General features: G+C 46.4%; 1 protein-coding gene across 1 annotated transcript; it reads left to right on the forward strand.

Annotated features, from left to right (window-relative positions):
* The first annotated feature begins 7909 nt into the window (after positions 1–7909).
* LOC119386576 (MIF4G domain-containing protein) lies at positions 7910–18728 on the forward strand. The gene is made up of 2 exons (XM_037653864.2): positions 7910–8430; positions 18230–18728. The coding sequence occupies exons 1-2, from the start codon at positions 8122–8124 to the stop codon at positions 18464–18466; spliced, it is 546 nt and encodes a 181-aa protein (XP_037509792.2). The 5' UTR covers positions 7910–8121; the 3' UTR covers positions 18467–18728.
* The last annotated feature ends 472 nt before the right edge of the window (positions 18729–19200 follow it).

The following is a 19200-nucleotide window of genomic DNA, read 5'->3' on the forward strand; positions in this document are numbered from 1 at the left end:
GTAAAAAGGTCCTAGTGGTCATACCACTTTTTAGCAATTGGTCCCAAATGGAAGGAATTGGAAACCATTGGTCATGGCAATGGTTCCATTGGTCATGGCAATTGGTCCACCATTTGCCATTTGATCTCCCAACTGGAATGCTTTTTTGTCCAGTTGGTTGCGCACATTCCATTTGGAAAACCATTGCAATAGTGCATTCCAATTGGAAAAGCACTTTCTGATTGGAGTAGACTCATTATTTGAAACATTCAAGCTGTAACGTTTGTCATCACAAACGTGACAGTCCTCAAAAAGAAAAAGTCAGGCTCTGACCGAAAACTTACTTAGCTTATTTGTTTGCTTAATGGAGTTCCATGCGGAAGTCCTTTGGAGTCGGCGATGAGTGCGGCGGTCAAAATTTTGTTATATATTTTCCAAAGTCATAAAACTGAGAAAATTTTGTGAACTGCAGGACTCAAGTGCTGATTTGTCATTTCATTTTCTTGCAAACACCGTATTGATGTGGACAGCCACCACACTTCACTTATGTTTCACTCCTCGTCTGCCCTGGTCTACACCACTCCTAGGCCAATAACCAGTTGCTAGTAATGCATTGCTGCTGTTGCTTTTTTGGGGGGTAACATTTAAATGTAACTTGCCTTTGAATTCAAGTAACTTTGAACTGTAATACTGCGGGCATTTATCAGGCACTTCTTCATCATCTGTACATGACCATCATCACATGGGTTTCTTCGTCATGATCACTTTTGGGTGCACATCTTGAGATTGTTCTATGCCTTGCATGTGATCGGTTCGCCACGTCTTCAGGGCGTATTAAAGGCGTGTCAACTGTGTACGTCACAAGTGGCGGAGGTTACTCCTCGGTTCCCCGTCCTGTACTCAGCCGCTTCACCCCATGGAGCTTCACTCAGGTCACCGTTTGTGCCAGCTCTCCACCAACATGCCGCAGGACGAACCCTCAGGCCTTTAATCTACCACCTCGGCTCCGACTGCTACAGCTCCTCCATCTTGGATTGTAAGCGGGCCCCATCGCGATCCCCGTCTGTTTGCTGGACTTCACAGTGAAGATGTGGAGGATTGGCTTGACCAATATGACAGAGTGAGTGCTGCTAACCACTGGGCCGATCTGCACAAGCTCCGCCATGTCTACCTCACGGGCATGGCATAGACTTGGTTTTTCAACCACCAGATCGACTTCGTCAACTGGAGCACTTTTAAAGAGCAGCTCTGTCAAGTGTTTGGCACTCCGGCAGTTTGATCCACCATCGTGAAGAGGACACTGACACTAAAAAGCAGTGATTCGGCAAGTCCTATACCTCGTATATAGAGGATGTCCTCTCTTTTTGTCGACACGTCAACACTTCTATGACAAAATCAGACAAGGTACGTCATGTACTCAAAGGCACCGGGTCTGTTAGCATCAATGCTTTGGCCATAAAGGAGCCGGCTACTTTCGCTGATATTGTGGCTATGTGCCAGTGCCTTGACGAGCTCAATCTGTACGATTGCAGCCGGACACCCCTGATAACAAGCCCACCATCGATCCCTTGTTGCACGCAATGGTCCACGCAATCATATCAGAAGAACTGCAGTCACTTGGCTTTTCAACGGGTCCACTTCCTTCTGACGCCTCCAGTGCCAATTGCGTGACGTTGTGAAGGAGGAATTGGCGGTTATGACTGGTACTGCGTATACAGACCCTCTCGTCCCTAGGCCCCCGCCAACATACGCACAAGTCAACGCAGTAACCCCAGCCGTAGTTCTATCGATGCCTCCAAAGCAGACACCAACCCACTTGGCTTCAATATCTACCAACGCACATAATCAGCCTTACTATCCACCATGGTGCCAGGCTCGACCTACCTGCTACTGCGTCGCAATACTTTGACTCTTTACCGTATTTACTCGCATAATGATCGCACTCGCGTAATGATCGCGCCCCTAAATTTTGTCGTCAAAATTCGATTTTTTTTTCCCCGCGTAATGATCGCACCCCGAACTTGCCGCAGCGATATGTCGTGTGCAAAGTCTAGCTGATGATCATCATGTTTACCATCTGTCGAACGTTACGTAAGTGGCTCTTCAAGACTCACCAAGTGAACTGCATGCACCAAACAGATTCCTAATTTTCGCCCACCCTTGGCGGAAGCGTGCGGTATTAGGATAGCAGTAAAGACAAATGCCGTAGTTTTCACCACATGCCCACCATGTGTTTCTACGTCTGTGGCAGTTGAACGCGCCCATCTCTGTTTCTGTCCTTTAAACATGGCTATGCTGTTGCCGCAAATTTACCGATTTAAACGAAATAATTCATTATTTCGACGGAAGAAACTGTTTTGGCGCGCATGACGCACTCGCGACCTCCATGACTTACGAGAAAAAAGGCGTTCGCTTAGCTCCGCCAGCCGCCATGTTTGAGTGTTAAGGCCCAACCGCATGCACGCGATTTTCGAGCGACGGAGACGAGTGACAGGGATTTGCTGTCGCGGAGGGCCATCCATCGCCGTCGCTTGTCGCATCGCAGGTTTTTGGGAAACCAAAAAAATCGCTTGTCGCCCGGAAGTGAGTGTGACGATTTCCGGCAACATGGCAGCATCACCGATCCTCGTCTCGGTTGCAATTTGCTCTTGATGCTTCCAATCGGCGCGTACTTCAACAAGGAATGCAAGTTATAGACTACCTTCTTTACAGCCCCATCTCACGCGGAGAGCGAGGCAGCGGCCGTATTTTGTCGTTAATTTTGATCGACGGTTCGTTTTGATGTTTTGGTGGTAGCTTGCTGCATTTGTGGTAGCTTGCTGCAATGTCAACATCGTCGTCGTGTGAGGTAGCCCTTCTCCTTGTGAAGCAGCGATGTGAGGCGCTGCGGCTTAAACGTTTCATGACAGCAAGAGGAAACGTTGTCGAGATGTGCCTCGTGGGCTTGTTTGAGCGCCGGTTCACGATGGGGCGATACGCGAGTTTCACTGCCGTGTTTAAGTTGAAGGCGGTTGATTGCGCGCTCGAGCGCGGCAACCGCGCTGCCGGCAGGCATTTCGGTGTCGACGAAATCAGAATTAGGTATTGGAAAAATCAGCGTGAGAAGCTCATGGCTACCAACAGCACGCGCCGGGCTTTCCGCGAAACCAAAACTGGCAAGAGCAAAACTGTCGCCAACAGCTTCAAGAAGACAGGCGTATCTAACGTGCTCGACAGAACGGAAGATAACCTTCTGTGCGACTGTGATGACACTGCCGGTTCCGTCAGGGAATCGAGCAGCGACGACACTGAGGCCAGTGACGCTTCAAACTCTGAATGAAAGTTAGGGGGTCAGTGAATAAAAAAAAATAAAGGGCAATATGCAATGCATGTAGTTCCTGCGTAATGTGTGCATTTATTACAAAGACTCTACTTTTATTTTTGGTTATGTTCATGATAGCTATCGTAAGAATTCTGATATGCGACTTGTTTGCGTTTTCGGTGCTCAAAATATTTCGCGGAAAATTTACCCCGCGTAATGATCGCACCCCGAAATTTGCGTCAATTTAAAAAAAAAAAAAGTGCGATCATTATGCGAGTAAATACGGTATGTGGTGATGGCCTCATTAATCCTTTAGTTAATAAAATGCATGTGTTGGAGCCTTAACCAATGATTACACTTTGAGATGCAAGTAAAGGCAGAAATAGAAAAGCAGGCAAATAACGATGACGGGAATATTTGTCACAGAAAGGCGGTGTCTCCTCACCATGAAACTAAATTGAAATAATATATCTTGTTCATTTATTGGACACCTTAATTACTCTTTTTGCAGTAACAGAAAAATAATGATGTTAACTCGTTTGCCATAACTGCAGCAATAACAGGCTACATTGTTGGAACTTGTAACTGTAGGGTTACCTTTTCTCTGCCAGGTAACCCTAACTGTATTGTTTTGCTGGTAAAATGCCCGTGGCTGCCCTTCATGCCTATCTTTTCTATGATGAAGCCCTACCAACTAGCTCAAGTCACACAAAACTTGGACAATGCCTGCCTATCTTTCTTTAATTTTTGTCCTAGTTTCTATGTTCATTACTGCATTTGGTGGCATTCTGTGCTGAAAGCTGCAGCCGCGGATTCACCGTTTTTAATTTTCCCGGATCGGTATTTGAGAGGATGAGTCATTTTGTTTCTCACAGCATTCTGTCTAAATATAAATGTGAACGTGGAGAAATCGGTTTACTCAGCATCTGTTGCAGAAAATTGCGACAAGTTAATGTTTATAATTGTATAGACAGTAATTAAGTCTGTCTAGTGCGCGACTTTTTTTAACAAAAATTAACCAACTTTTACATATGTGCAAGTGATTCATTAATGGCTGCTCAAGCACTTAAGGAAAAATAGTTTACCACAGTGGCATCTGTGTAAGCAATTGTGTTGGGTGAATAGGGGCACCATGAACCCGAGCTAACAGGTGATGGGGGGTGGGGGGAGTGGTGACGTTAGCTCGTGTTCGGTTAGCCCTTCCATGTGTAACCGTGCACAGTGGAGCCATATCCAGGGAAAAGAGACCCTAAGGGTGGAAGCGACACTGGATGTTTGACTTAAAGGACCCCTCACCAGGCCACATGGCAAATTATAGTTATGCATTGGAAGTTGTTACGTGCCCAATAGAGAGCATTCTGCCGCAAGAATTTTTCTAATTGTTTCATTACAAGTTGAGATCAAAAATATTTTGGAAGCGGCGCGCAATGATGATGTGAGGAGGCACGCTTTGCACTCTTGCCATTACCCTTCCAAGCCTTTGCAGGCCAAACACCTTCCCTGCTCCCGTGTGGGGGCTGAAACGTCTTTTTAAGAACATATTTTTACTTTTGGTCGGCGCTGTGTTTCCTTCGTCCACCTTCCCTGCGTTCTCCCATGCCAGAGGATCACGTGACGCGCAATGATCACCATGTCATGCGCACGTCATGATGCGTGGGCGAGACGCACCCTCCTCCTTTCTCTGCAGTTTGTGCTGCGCTGGAGTGCCTCGGTGTCCTTCTCGCCTGCTGCTTCGACATGGAGGCTCTCTTTGGTGCGCAGCATAGCACCTTTAACTACATAACACTCGGTGTTGCATATCATCACCCCATCTTGGAGCGTGGAGTAGAACGACATTCAGTTTGAAATTTGAGCTTTTTCTGCAGCATGTAGCGATGTAGCTCTTGGCAGACAAGATCGTGAGCTCGCAATGTAAGCATTGCACTGGTCAGCTCAAAATGGCCAGACCTGGTGAGGGGCCCTTAGACCCTGGCTTCACACGGATGGTACCCTGTGTTGAACCCACCTAGGGAAAATTGGCTGTCCGCATTTTCTTATCCTCCTCGCCTGTCTTTTCTGTCCATACCCTTTCTTTGCCCTCCTTTCTTCTCTTCTGTAACTTCTTACCGTATTTACTCGAATCTAGGCCGGCCCCGATTCTAAGCCGACCCCCGAAATTCGCAAGGCCAGAAAAGTAAAAAACCTATTCATTGTACTCGAATCTAAGCCGACCCCCCCACTTTCGCACATCGTTTTTTCGAAAAAAACATCGGCTTAGATTCGAGTAAATACGGTAATATTCATAGGCTGCTCAGGTTAACCTTGTCTGCATGCCATCTCTTCGGCGTAATATATTGGTTTTCAGCAGCAATACAGAGCTGGCACCTACAGACTTGCAAGTGAGGTGCTGCAGCATCCCCTAGTTGGGCTCCCCCAGTGGGTGGCTGTCATTGCCGAAAGAACCATATTGCTATTGGAACACCTGCCTTTTCTGGCCTACTTAAGTAGATTGTCGAACCTCAGAAGAGGGAGCGCCTATGAATTGTTATTCACAAAATCATAGGCGACTTTCCCACAATTCTGAGTGCTACATGGTGAAAAACAAAACAAAAAAGAGCTGGAACCGTAAAGAAGGTTTGACTGACACCCTGGAGCCAAAGACTAGCAAAATGCCAAGAGGGGACCTCCTGTTTAGGTTTGGGTAAACGGTAATACAGTAAACTAAACAGGCCTGTGACATTTGGAGACATTCTGGTTACTGTTTCGTCACATCAGTTCATCTATGCAGCATGCAGAGTAGTAGCTGAAGCAGATCTCATTGGCTTGTGCGAACCAAACTGTTGAAAGACTGGACAGAGTGAAACATAACCATCGCATCATTGTTCAATGAGACAACAAGGAAATTCCCACAAAACATGTGATACTACCAACGGCACCTTGTATCTGCCACGAAGCATTGAAACAGGATGTACAAAGGTAGCTAGAAGTGTTGTACATTCTAAAATCCACGAAAGAAGTTCCAATGCTAAAGCTATTAATATAATAATTTCTGCGGCTTTTCATGCCAAAGCCACCATACGACCAAGGGCGTCCGCAGAACTTTGCAGGTGGTTGCATCAGCAGGGGGGAGGGGGGAGAGGGCTCTGATTCACAACAAGCAGCTCTTCTTTCACTGCCGTGACATCACCGGCAGATTAGTCAATAGTAGTGTGTAACTTGCAAAGTTGGCTGGAATCCTGAAGCTACTGCATAGAAAAGTATATCCGAATTCCAAGGAGGGGCGGGCTGCCCCCCCCCTTGCAACCCCCTCCGGATGCCCAGGCATAAAACAAGGATGCATGCTGTAGTGGGGACTACGGATTAATTTTGACCACCTGAAGTTCTTTTATGTGCACCTAAATTGTCCGGTACAATGTTGTGTTCTTGCTTCTTGGCCCCATTGTAGTGTGGCCACTGTGGCCGGGAATCGAGCCCACATCCTCGATATGAGGCAGGTGTTCATCCCAGACCAAGCTGCTCGACCATTAAAATATTAAATTCCTGACACAGTGCACTAGCTCTTATGATATTAAAATGCCAACTAAAATATGCCAAATAAGGACTCATTTTTCATTTGATCGTATTGCTAAACTATTACCCCCAACATGAGTGCAATGTGTTCCGTGTCCAGGCAACACATCTATACCAATACATTTGAATTTCTGCCAACAATGCTCTCTTCAGAAAAGCCACGACAGTGGCGTTACCTTGTCCGATGGGGTGGCAGTTATTGCCAACACATCTGTTGCTATTGAACCCTTTACACTTCAGATGTTGCTCGAGGCCATGTATTTGCACAAGTTTTCAGCAATTCAATCGCTATTGCTTTCTACACATACCACCTAACTATCAAATGAACAAACCACAATTCAGAAGCCTAAGTGACTGGCCTAGAATTCTGGGTGGTGGGAAGGGTATTCTGATGAAATTCTCTGGTAACATCTGGTGTTTGCCTCCTTGAAAAAACATGTGCCGACTGATTGCAATTTCTAGCACAATTATTACTTCTCAGTAGTCTTAGCAATAGGGTCTGCCACTCTCTTTTTTCCCCAACATGAATGGACCGTGGTGAAGTACCCATTTAAAATTAGGGCACTCGCTCGTCTCAGCCCCACAAAGATCTGCAATGGTTAATGTGCATCTTGACCAACACCACTGGGTAAGTGGTTGAACTGCTGTAAGAGGTAGAAAATTACTGCTGCCAAGTACCTAGCTACCGGTAAGTAGGTGAAAACACGCATTTTTGGGCCAGGTGCTTGGCAGAATAGCTTATCCTGTCACTCGAGAAAACACCCACCCCATGGTAAATTGGTGGTGTGGGACCACCAGACATCAGAATAAAAGGTCACTGGTTCTAAAAACGTTGGTCACCGTTTCACCTACAAATTGCACGCAACTGGAAGGGCATCAGTAGCTTACCCAGGGGCAGGCTCTTTGTGATAAAATGTATCGCAGTTGATGCAGTGCAAGCTAGAAGACAGCAGGGGAGAAACAAAGCGGCAAGACAAAGTGCTGCTTGTTTCTTCCCTATTCTCTTCTTAACTTGAACTGCATTAACCTTGAGCCAACACCAGCTTCTTCGCTGTTCACTGTTCTTTTACAGTTAAAACGTTATCGTAATCACAATTATGCTAGCGTTAAAAAAAATAATGCGACCTTGCTGTCTCCATACAACATAGAATGGCACAGGCAAGGTGAAAGGCTCGAAAGCAGGAGCCCTGTTTGAAGCGTTTAAAACTTGTTTGTTGTCATTTGCGCCATTCCGTTACGCACGTGTACCGGCTTGCTCAACATTGCACCCTGTCATTTGACACCTACAGCAGATGGCGGACAGTGGGGCCTTCATCAAGGGCCTGCTGAGCAGCTGCAACGAGTTGTTCGGGAATCGGGCCGAGCTGATGGGCCCCCTCGAGAAAGCGGAGAACATGCCGATGCGCTGGACGCCCTACGTCACTTTCGTGGCCAAGCTCCTGCAGGCGTTTGACGCTTCTGGCGCCGGTGACACCATCGTTGACGGCGATGACGAGATGCCGGACGGATCCGGGAGGAGTGCGGCACGCCAGCTGGCCTTTCTGCTGAGCAGCTGCTTCCAGACCATCTTGCGCCCTCCATCACTGGGCAGCGTCGCTGAGGCAAGTTCAGTTTGAAGAGAAAAACGATTTTTCTCGTTCAACTAAATTACTCTTTCAGAATACCGAAACCGCTACTCTTGCCGCGAGAAGACGCTTGGCAAGCAAGAAAACGCGCCAGGAGAAAATGCGGGTGGCAACGCCACCTTGAAATTCCCGCACCAATCACCATGATGTCACGGCTATTGACAGGCCTTGGTAATTCCGAATCAGCGAAAATGAATTGCATTGTCCATTGAGGGGCCCAGAGACTCAACATACCAAATTTCAGGAAATTTCGTTGAGCCAACGGTGCTAAAATACAAAAAATACACTTAGTGGGATAGGTTGAACGAACAGGAAAAAGTGCCTCAGACAGGCCCCGACGTTTTGATAGGAGGACCTATCTCTGTCAAAAGCGCCTTGTCATCCCTGGCGTGTTAGTTTTAAGGGGTTAGTGTTGACGTCATGTCCAGCGGTGGAGCGTGTCACTGTTGGTAATTGCTGCCTGGAAAGAAAAAAACTAGAAAGCAGAAGAGTGTAGCCCTTGCCACATCTCAAGAAAGTTTGCTCCGGTGCATCTCATCTCGGAGATAAGGGGAGCTGCAAAAAAAGAAAAAGAAGGAAAAGAAAAGGGAGGGGGGGAGGGGCGGTTCAACAAAGCGAGAGCCGCCAAAGGAACGACGAAGAAAAGAGCGGAGCATGAAAGAAACTTGGAAAAGCGGCAGAAGGGCGGCGAGTCTAGCTATCTCAAAGGGCTGCAGAAGATGGTGGCAGTTCAACAAATAGAGAGCCACCACCATCTTCTGCAGCCCAACAGACAAAGTGTAGTCAACGTGCCCGGTGAGCCCTCAGTGTGCACAACTGCTGTTACACTTACAAAAACACGTTGATCCACTTCGTAACGTTTGGCTCAAAGCCATAAAATCTAGCATAGAAGTACTCGCTGACTGATTCGCATTGAAATTGATTCCCACAATGCCTGGGACTGCCGAATTTTTTAAAAGTCCAATTTATTAATCGAACCAATTCATTCTTCACTTTAGTGTCCTTTAAGGAAGTCGTTAGACTTGTATCACCTTCTGGCATTCAACCACACAAAGCGCACGCTGCCAATATCAGCCGCCTGTAGTTTAGCAGCTGAGTGGCACTGTAGCAGCATTTCAATAGGAGCCTCTTGTTTAAGGTCTCCCACGCTTATGCAATGTTTGCCCACTCCTCCCATGCTGTATGATGTGCACAGCACTACGTGACGATGGGATTGGTCTGTTTACACCCTTGGTGTGTTTATCCTGTCACCATTGCAGCATCATGTAACATACTCCATGTGTTGATGAGTGTGACCAGCAGTTGACAGGACCTCGGGAATCATCACAGGATTCCAAATGCACTCGCTTGATTAGTAGATTGCGCAGATATGCACTGGCATCAGTACCTGCATACTACTAATGCATAGGGTCCACTTCTACAGTTCGCTCAGATATCAAAAGCGTATTCTTTTCCTTTTGTAATGCATGGATTTGGGTTTAACAACATGCTGCAGTTACCCACCTTCACTAATTACAAATATGCCACTTTACCTTGGGGCCCTTGAAATGTGTAGCACATCTATTTTTTATTGTCACTGTCGGTACAGCAGTAAGACTGGCTTAAAATGTCCATTTTTTCTAAAAACAAACATCAGTAAGAACTATTCACATTACAACATGTCAGTTTAGTTTATCACTCTCGGTTTGATGATGAAAATCGTGCAATTTAGTTGTCCACAGAGGCTGGCACAGAATTTGGAAGGGTCCATAAAATGGTGTAACTGTAGTCATTGGATACAGCTATGTCAACTAACATTTTGTTGCTGTTGATAGCATGTCCTTACAATTAATGTTGAATGTAAACAAACACATTTCCTCGTTGGTGCTTCTTCCTTTTTTTTTTAATGGCCTTACATGTCCAATGGGAGTGAACGCAGAATAGGTTATAGCATGCATATTAACGACTCTTCATATTGATATACTTGCTCTTCAGGCAACTTGTTTCATTCCGCAGTGCACTTTGGCAAAAAAAAAAGGAACTTGGGATTATTATAATGAATTTCTCGATATAGCGAGGTATTTAACTTTTTAATTGTTCATGTTCATAGAACATATTCTGCAGTGATTCCACTCCTGCGCCAACTGCGCCAAAGTGCGCCAAATTGATTTACTGCGCCATCCTGATAATATCGACGAAATTTGCGCCAAACTGCGCCAAAGTCTCGGATTTGGGGGCGTCTATCACCGGCAATCGCACCGCCGGCGCGTCAGAACATGTGCAGCTTGATCTTGGGGCTGCCAATAAAGTCGCAATCATGGACCAAGAATTATTCCGCTGAATAAATAGCGCTCGCGCGTGCGTTCCGAGTAAGCCACGATGCCATGCACGGTGCCGACGCAGCTTCTGTTCTGCAAGTCGGCTCGACATCAAAACGCGCTCTCCGCAGAGGCTCGTGACGTCTAGGCCTATCGGTAGCGAGAAAGTGCGACGGCGATTCATCGGCGGACGTCGTCTGTTGCAGAAACGCTGCTGATAGCTCGTTTCAAGCGTCGCACGGCACGTAAGGAAAGCAATGTTCAGTAATAACTACATGCGTGCCGCTAAAATGTCTGTCACTTCTGAAATCTGGGATCGCTCGCAGTAGGTATATGGGACAATATCGAATTTTCCTTGCTTCGCGTTTATGGAAGAGCACGCGAACGGTGGAAACGCGTTGACAGTTTTCCTCAAATATACTTTATCCATGGATCTTCATCCAGAAGTGCTTTTTCGTAATTCCTTCCGCCAGCACGTCCGAGTTTGTAATCACTCTGCGGTAAATACCCCCTAAAAGGCCCTGCCCTTTCGAGCTCACGTGCTAGGGTTCCAATTCGAATTTTTTGCTTGCTTTTTTTAAAATGTCATCTCATTAATAACAGCATATATCCTGGTCGGAGCAGCCGCAAATGCGCAGCTGTCAGTAGCGGGCCCGTCGCTGACGGCCCGCAGTGAAGCGGCTACGCCTTGTTACACGTCCGCCCCTCGCTTTCGAGGGTCAATAGCTGACGGTTAAAAAACTCAGTTTCGCTTAAGAGCGAAGCAATGAATGCGATACCAAAAAATTGTATTGTGAAACGAAGTAAGACTAGCAGCTAACTCTTTGGATCCGATCTCGCGTAACTGAACAAAACGCTGGTTTAAGGGAATATGGCCCCTCCAGGAACCGAAGCGTTTTCTTGCTCTGAGTTTTCTAAACGCGAAGTAAGCGTTGAGAGCACAGCAAGTTTACGAGCCGTCTCCTGATGCTTCGAGATAGCGCGCGCGCAAGCGACTGCGTCCTTCGAGCGATGCGGTCCCCCCCCCCCTTCCGCTCCCCTGGCGTCCCTTCATGCTCCTTACGAAAGACGGGCGGGGCATTCCCTCTCTGTTTGATGAGCAATCGACGGCAGGCCCGCACGCGGGAAGATGTTATCTCATGCGCTGTCCGTGCGGCGAGACAGACGGCCGGCTAGTTTAATCTCCGCTTCAGCCGCGTTTGTCGCCAGCGCTCGCGAGCTTTTACCCGCGGCTAGAATGCTTGTGGTGATGTTGTTAATTTGGACTTTTAACGGAAAATTACGGCAACGGCGACGGCAAAACTCCGCCGAGAGTGTCCATATAATTGCTATCGCAAGGGTCAATGTACGGGGCAGATTTTGCGCCCCCCCCCCCTTTAGGTGATTAGGGGGCGCCCCCCCCCCTCTGTGCGCACGCCTATGCTCCTGAGACTTTTTTCCATGAGATTTGCAATGAATCGAAATATTTCTAGCCTTTATAAGAGCCCCATAATAATACTCGGGTGCTTGAATGTTAATGCAATATGCTTCTGTATTGCACTCCAGGATGTAAAATTCGCTGCTCCAAAGTGCTCCCAGATGCAAAATTATCTGCTCCAAAGTGCTCCAAGATGAAAATCTTGCTGCTCCAAAGAGCTCCAAAACGGAAATTTTGCTGCTCCCAAATCAGAAATCCTCGGTAGCATCACTGTCTATGGTAAAGCTCATTAATTCGAACTCGGTTAGTTCAAACTGATATCCTGGTCCCAGCACAGCCATGAGTGATCAAAATGTGCTGCAAAACCAAACCAAACTTACTGGAGATATGCAAAACGATTAAAACAAAAACAAACCAGTGCGCACGAGGCAAAGCTCGCATGTTGCCACGCTCTAGCTGTTTCCTGGGTGCATGCGTGCAGCAGCGCTGCCGCTGCCAGTGCTCTGGTGCAAGCTGTTGCAGGTTTTCATTGTGTCCCGGTCGCTGGGCTGGGCCCGTGATCTTGTGACATGCGCAACAAGCAACCAAGGCAACCGAAAAGACAAAGCACTGCAGTCGTCGAGCTCGGCTGTTGTGTGTGTTGGTCGTCGTAGTCCTGCTTTTTTTGTGCCGCAGCAGGAAGCCAGTATTTTTTGTCGCTATTTCGTTTCCTCGGCGTTTCATCAGCGACGCCTCATCAACTGTGCCAGTGATGGCGAATCGGGGAAAATACTCGGCAAAGGGCTTGAAAACGTAGACGGAGGTTATGTAGGAAGTGGAACGCGGTCTCATACCCAAGACTGAAATCGCAAAGAAGTATAATGTCAGGAAGAGCACGCTGTCAACCTCCTTGAAAAAACGAAGAACGAACCGTGGAGTTATTTCAAAAGGAGAATATGGAGCCCTCGCATAAGAGGCTACGTACATAGGCTCGTCCCGCGATGAAAAATGCTGTAGTAATGCGGATTAAGGAAGTTTGAAGCCGTAACATTCCATTTAGTGGGCACCACAACTGATGCAAAGGCAGCAGACTTTGCCGACCAAGTGAGCATCAGCAACTTCAGTGCGTCAGAAGGCTGGCTGTCGCAATTCAGGGCATATCACAGGCTTACGTTCTGAAATGTGTGTGGGTAAGCTACCGAGGTTGGCCAAGAAACGTGTGAACAGTGGGTCCCGACCTTAAGGAGCGCATCGCTGGTCACTCCTTCAGCGATGTGTTTAATGCCGATGAGGCGGCACTTTACTTCAAACTGCTCCCAACAAGCCTTCAGTTACAAAGGCGATTGCTTGGGCAGGTGCAAGAGAAATAAAGAAAGGATAACCGTGATGACGTGCGCAAGTGCAACGGGCACTGAATGGTAACGCGTTGCTTGTATTGGCAAGACAGCAAAGCTCACTGCTTTAAAGGCATCAAGGCGCTCACTGTCGATTAACTTCAAACAAGAAGTCGTGGATGACAGGATTCTTCTCTGACTGGTTGCGCACACTTGACAAGATATCATAGAACAGGAATGTTTAGTTAATAGACAACTGTTCAGTGCACTGCAGTTTCGGCGGGTTGAAGGTAATCTGCCTGGCAGTTTTGCCAAAAAACAAATTCTTCTTTCTTTGGACAGTGGCTAGTCTTACTATGTCATCTGCTCGGGGCCGTTCACAGGCTGTCAACATTGTGGAATTCCATGAAGCAGGAGGCCTATGTGAATTGTTTCCACAAGTGTGGCTTCGGCGAATCTCCAGAAGCCTGCAACATGGAAGCGTTGTGTGAAGATGACTCCGTCATGCTCGACCCTGGCTAGGCTGCTCTCTCAGAGGGCATTGATTTAAGAGTTATGTTGGCATGGACAGCAGTGTGGAGACATCAGGGCCTTTGAGTGATGCTGACATATTAGAGGCTGTGTGCTGTGAGCAGATGTCGCAGGGCTCTCGTGTGCCGAACCGGCCGACAGCGGTGATGAGTCTGACGAAGGTGTAGCAGCATCGCCATCCAAAGGAAGACAATTACAGTGGCTCGTGGGAACTGACCACGGCCTGAAGAAAAGGAAGCGAGCACGTGGCTCAGTTGACACGAGCAGCCCGTGCAACGCTCTTTCGGGTTCTTTTTCCGCCGACAAGACAGACTGTCATCAAGAGCTTTCTCTCTAGTAAATACTCCTCTTTACTGTGGCTCGTCCTTCTCACTTTCCTTCGCACGCCACAGAATTGGCAACCGTGGATGGCTGACAACAACTGCACCGTTTCCAGCGATCGGCCTGGAGCCCCACACACGGATGGCAGCGATCAAACGACCCCAGCACCATAGGACAACCTGGCTGCAATTTCACTGCGTTTACCCCAGTACTGGCCAGCAGACCCAATACTTTGGATTGCCCAAGTCAACAGCCAGTTTGCCGTACATAAGTGACGTCGCAGACTGGAAAGTTCAATCACCCCAAAGGCAACGAATCAGTGCAACCCCCAAGTGCATGCGTAACAGCGTTGGCGCTGAATGTTGCAGCACTTTATTTCTCAGCAGATGAGAATTCTGACACTGCACTAGAGATCTTGGACAAGCTGCAAGCGATGCTCATGGAGTTGTGACAGAAGAAACGCAAGCAAATGCACGTTACCATTACATTTCATTTTTATTGCGTTAACCCTGTAAATGCAAATAAATGTGTTTTGGAGCATAAACAGCATCATATTTTCGACATTAAGGCTTGCTGCTCACAATGAGCATGTCGGTGCTTGTTTCTGGCGTATAACTGACTGATCAATTCACTCTGTTCACTGTTTGGGCCCCATGAACTTAATTTATCCCGTGTCACACGGGCGTGCTAAAAGTCTTTTACTTAAGCGGTCTTTTACTGTGTTCAAAGACTATTTACGAAGAGGCGTTTCCTCGCGGTCACACGGCACCGATGATCTCTTTTTAGAGATTCCTTCCAAATGCACTACCGAAACAGTGGCACTCGCTTTCAAAACAGAACCAGCGAAAAGAAAATCATGTATCTCGATAGAAGATGTCCAAATTTATTGTATGGCACGCTTGTTGACATGAATTTAACAACTCCAGTTAAAAAGAAAGGTTCACGCAGTAGTATCTTAAGAAGCGTTTGCACAACTGGCGGCCTTTATATATTATTGTGGCAACAGTGGGCGTCACTTTTGCTTGTTAGCGCTCTTGTCTGCCTCGCGATGGATGATCGTACGGAGGAAAAAGTGACAATTGCAAGTCTTGTGGCGTACCATCTCTCTTGGAAAACGAGGCAGACGCGACGAGACGCGTGCAGGTTATCCTCCCATAGCGTAATTAATGTCCAGGTGTCCCTCTCAGACTGCTGTACTCGGGGCTTCTTTTTTTTGCTTGGGCTGATTGCACACCAGCGTTCGCCTTTCCGCGCTCACTTGCGTCCATGCTCACGTCTATGCGGGCAACCATAACCACAACCCGTTCGCCCTGTTTACGAGAGTATACACAAAAAATAAAGTTTAAGTGGTTTTCTTACGCTGCTTACGACAAATGAAATTGATTTTTATGGTGAGCCCAAGCGACACATAAAGAGTTGCCGATTTTTTCACCACTTCATAAATGCTGGCGCCCACTGGTTTCGAGGCTACTCTTTACCGCCGTGAAAGAGTTTGTCGAGCGCTGTTTCCAGAAAAGACCGCTTCTGAAAAAGAGATCGCTCTCTGTCGTGTGACAGCGCGTGGAACTCTTTTTCGGAAAAAGTCTTCTTGCTTAAAAGACTTTTTAGTGTCCGTGTGACACGGGTATTACAAAATCAGCTGCCACAAACGTGTAGCAGCACCTAATTCACGATAATGAGTACAAAGGTGGCTTTTTTCGGTTCTGCCAGTGCTGTGTGGTGCAATGTCCATTCGTTCTAGCACCCCCCTATTTCGAACTCCACCTAATTCGAACAATTTTATGGTCCCTTTGACTTTGAATTAACAAGCTGTATTTTTACCTCGGATTATAATAAAGTTTTTTTTTATCTGCGATTTGAATATATAATGAAGTCTCGCTGCCATAAAGGAAAGCTGCAGCAATGAATTTAAACTTCTGCTGCCACCAGGGGTGGATTGGTTGAGTTACTTGTGGCTTTTCAATGCATTCTTTAAAATCGCACACTGCACAATAGAAAGCAGCCATCAAAGCGGCGCAGCGTCCTTTCCAGCAGCAGTTGGAAGGCAAGGGGAAGCCTGAACACACTTCCCTCGCCTCTGGATCACAGGAAATGGAGAATGTGAATGTGAATATTCCAGCCCATTGAGCTGCGCTCTCTACAACTGGGTAGCTTCATATTTAGTGGCGCCTGTGCTTTGCATTAGTGCCCAATTTGCTCTTTTTCTTATTGCTATGTATCAAGTGATAAGCAGGTGTAAGAGTGAAGGCAGTACTAGTGCTAAACACAATTACCTCTCGTTTATCTTGCAAGCGATAATTGATAGTTCATGAAATGGGTGTCACCAATAAGGACAGCATATTTAAAGCAATCTCGATTGATCAGAAAGAAAACACCGTTGCTTGTTTCAGAATGTCACAGAGATTACTCCCTTGATCCTGATGTTGAACATGGCTATTCTGTCCTCTGTGAAGAATATTTAAAGGGACGCCAAAGAGAAAAACGATTTTTCTCATATTGGTAATTACTTTTCACGATACTGAAAACACCATGCTTGCTGTGACAAGACTCTTGGCAAGTGAGAAAACACATCAAATAAAATGCAGGTGGTAACACCACGTTGGAATTCCTGCACCGGCCCTCGTGATGTCATAGACTTTGGCGGCCTCTAGTAGGGCCTACATAGCTCCTACTTGGTAAGAATCAATTAAGTACATTGTCTTTTGGAGGAGACAGAGACTCAACGTACCAAGTTTCAAGGAACTTCGTTGAGTCAATTTGGCCAAATTACAAACAAAGCACTTTGATATCCATGACGTCACCATCGGAGATTTCAGCAGGAAAGTTCAAAGTGAAACTTTTGACATTAATCTTCTCATTCATTAATAAACCTATGGTGGTGAAATTAGTGACATGATACTAGAGTTTTCAGAGTATAATTTATCAGTCTAAATAAACCAATTTATTGTTTCACCATAGTGTCCCTTTAAATTGCCAGTTGAGGTAATGGGAATTCAGTAAGAGGTGCTCATACCACAAAGAATGTTTTGCCATTGAGTGAGAGCAGAAGCAGCTTTGGGCAGCTGGGTGATTTTTTGGAGCTGCTTGCAATACCCTCTGCACCACCATTAACAGTGTAAAATTATGTAGGTGTTCCGTGATAAGACCAACTCGCGAGACTTCTGTTGATGCTATGCATAGCGGTGACCGAAATTCGCCATGCTTGATTGCTCTGGCCTAATACGTGTAATGTTACAAAGCAGAAAACCCCCACCATGAACGAAGGTGCCGAAATTCATGTTCTAGACTTGCATTTAGGTTATTTTAGATAGAAGCACGTGTGTTGTTGCAGTGTGCAATGATTCTGGGTGTTGCATGTTCACTGAACCAACTGGAGAGCAGTATTGTACCACTCTGGTTGACACTCGAGGCTCTGATGGTAAGCCATAGTCGCAGAGCATGTGCGATGGTTTGTCTTACACACATAACCACTGTGCATTGGAATTGCATTTCTGTCGGCTTTAGGTGTGACATGCGGCCACTGTGAAGAGGACTTGCTGGCATGGCATTGTTGTACTTCTTACGTGTGGCACGATCTGTGCGAAAAAAGAATTTGTCAACTACGTGCATTGCATAAAAGGTTGGGTTTCAGTATAACAAAGTGAATTGCTGATTTTACTTACTCAAACCTAACTGCGTTTAGTATGTGATCATGCATTTGAACAAAAAAAATCTTTTAAGGTAAAGTTTCCTAATAATTTTATACCTATTGCAACAATATTTCAAGAATACAGCTCTAGTCTTTTTATCCATGAAGAGCGATTCACAACTCGATTCTTGCTTCATCGTGGTACCACTCTCTGTGTCCTTTTGATGCCCGCCCCCTCTGTTTTCATGTAGTTAATCTCTACCCGCAGATGGAGTGTCTGAAATCGGCCATGGCAGCCACTGGCAAAGCCGTGCAACGTATGGAGCCCCACCTGATGCGCATGCTGATGGCTCGAATGCGCGACGCCTTCCTTGAAGCTGGCACGTCGGTGCGCATGCGCAAGATCCTGCTGGAACTGATTGACCTGCACGGTTCAGGGTGGCAGCTGACACCCGCCCAGCAGATGTACTACGATCCCGCCAGGTCATTCCAGCGTCGCGAATGAACACCCAGTCATTGCATTAGGAGATTTTCATCAGAGCCAGTCATTTGTGTGAAAGCATCGCTGCACAGAATGGGCTTTATGATTCATGGAAAACACTTCATTTATTTTGCACACATCTCATTCTCAGTTGCAGTGCAATATCTAAACTCCTTTTTTGGCAACTGAGGGTTGAATCAAGATTGCCGTTCTCGGCTACTTATACACTTGGGGAGTGCACTGCAGCAAATAGTGGCAAACCAAGAGAGATATGCAGGGGGGTGGGGATAGCCTTGGGAACTGGAAAAAGATGTTCCGTCTCAACAGTTCGCTTTATGTTACATTTCATTAAATACAAGCTGCTGCAGCTTGATGCCTAGGCTGTCTCTTGTCACGGCTCTATGCTGCAGTGTTACTTCTAGTCACAGCTGATATGCTTAAATGGAGCAGTCCAGTTAACTGTGTCATTGAAGCCAAGAGTTATTAGTGTGAAAGCTAGTTATAAACCAGATAGTACAATGAAAGCTGGTAACATGGCTTTACATCATCCTTAATGTGATCGAATGCTCAAGCATACATTATATTCAACTGCTCACTGTTGGCATGCTTACATGCATGCAGTATTGTACTAAAACCAAAAGTCTAGTCACTTTAATGTAACCATAAACAGACATTTTTTTGTATGTGAAATGTTCCATCAAAGTTTTATGTGCAGGACTTTCTCTGAAACAATTGCTAAAACTCTTTCAGTATCTCGC

This window comes from Rhipicephalus sanguineus, chromosome 3, assembly GCF_013339695.2.
Source record: "Rhipicephalus sanguineus isolate Rsan-2018 chromosome 3, BIME_Rsan_1.4, whole genome shotgun sequence".
Classification (NCBI taxonomy): domain Eukaryota; kingdom Metazoa; phylum Arthropoda; class Arachnida; order Ixodida; family Ixodidae; genus Rhipicephalus; species Rhipicephalus sanguineus.

What these genes read in the sequence shown, in the direction of transcription:
- LOC119386576 (XM_037653864.2), top strand. Translation starts at nt 8,122, where the DNA reads ATGGCGGACAGTGGGGCCTTCATCAAGGGCCTGCTGAGCAGCTGCAAC. An exon ending in CACTGGGCAGCGTCGCTGAG is followed by an intron (nt 8,431 to 18,229) that starts GCAAGTTCAGTT and finishes CTCTACCCGCAG; the next exon opens with ATGGAGTGTCTGAAATCGGC.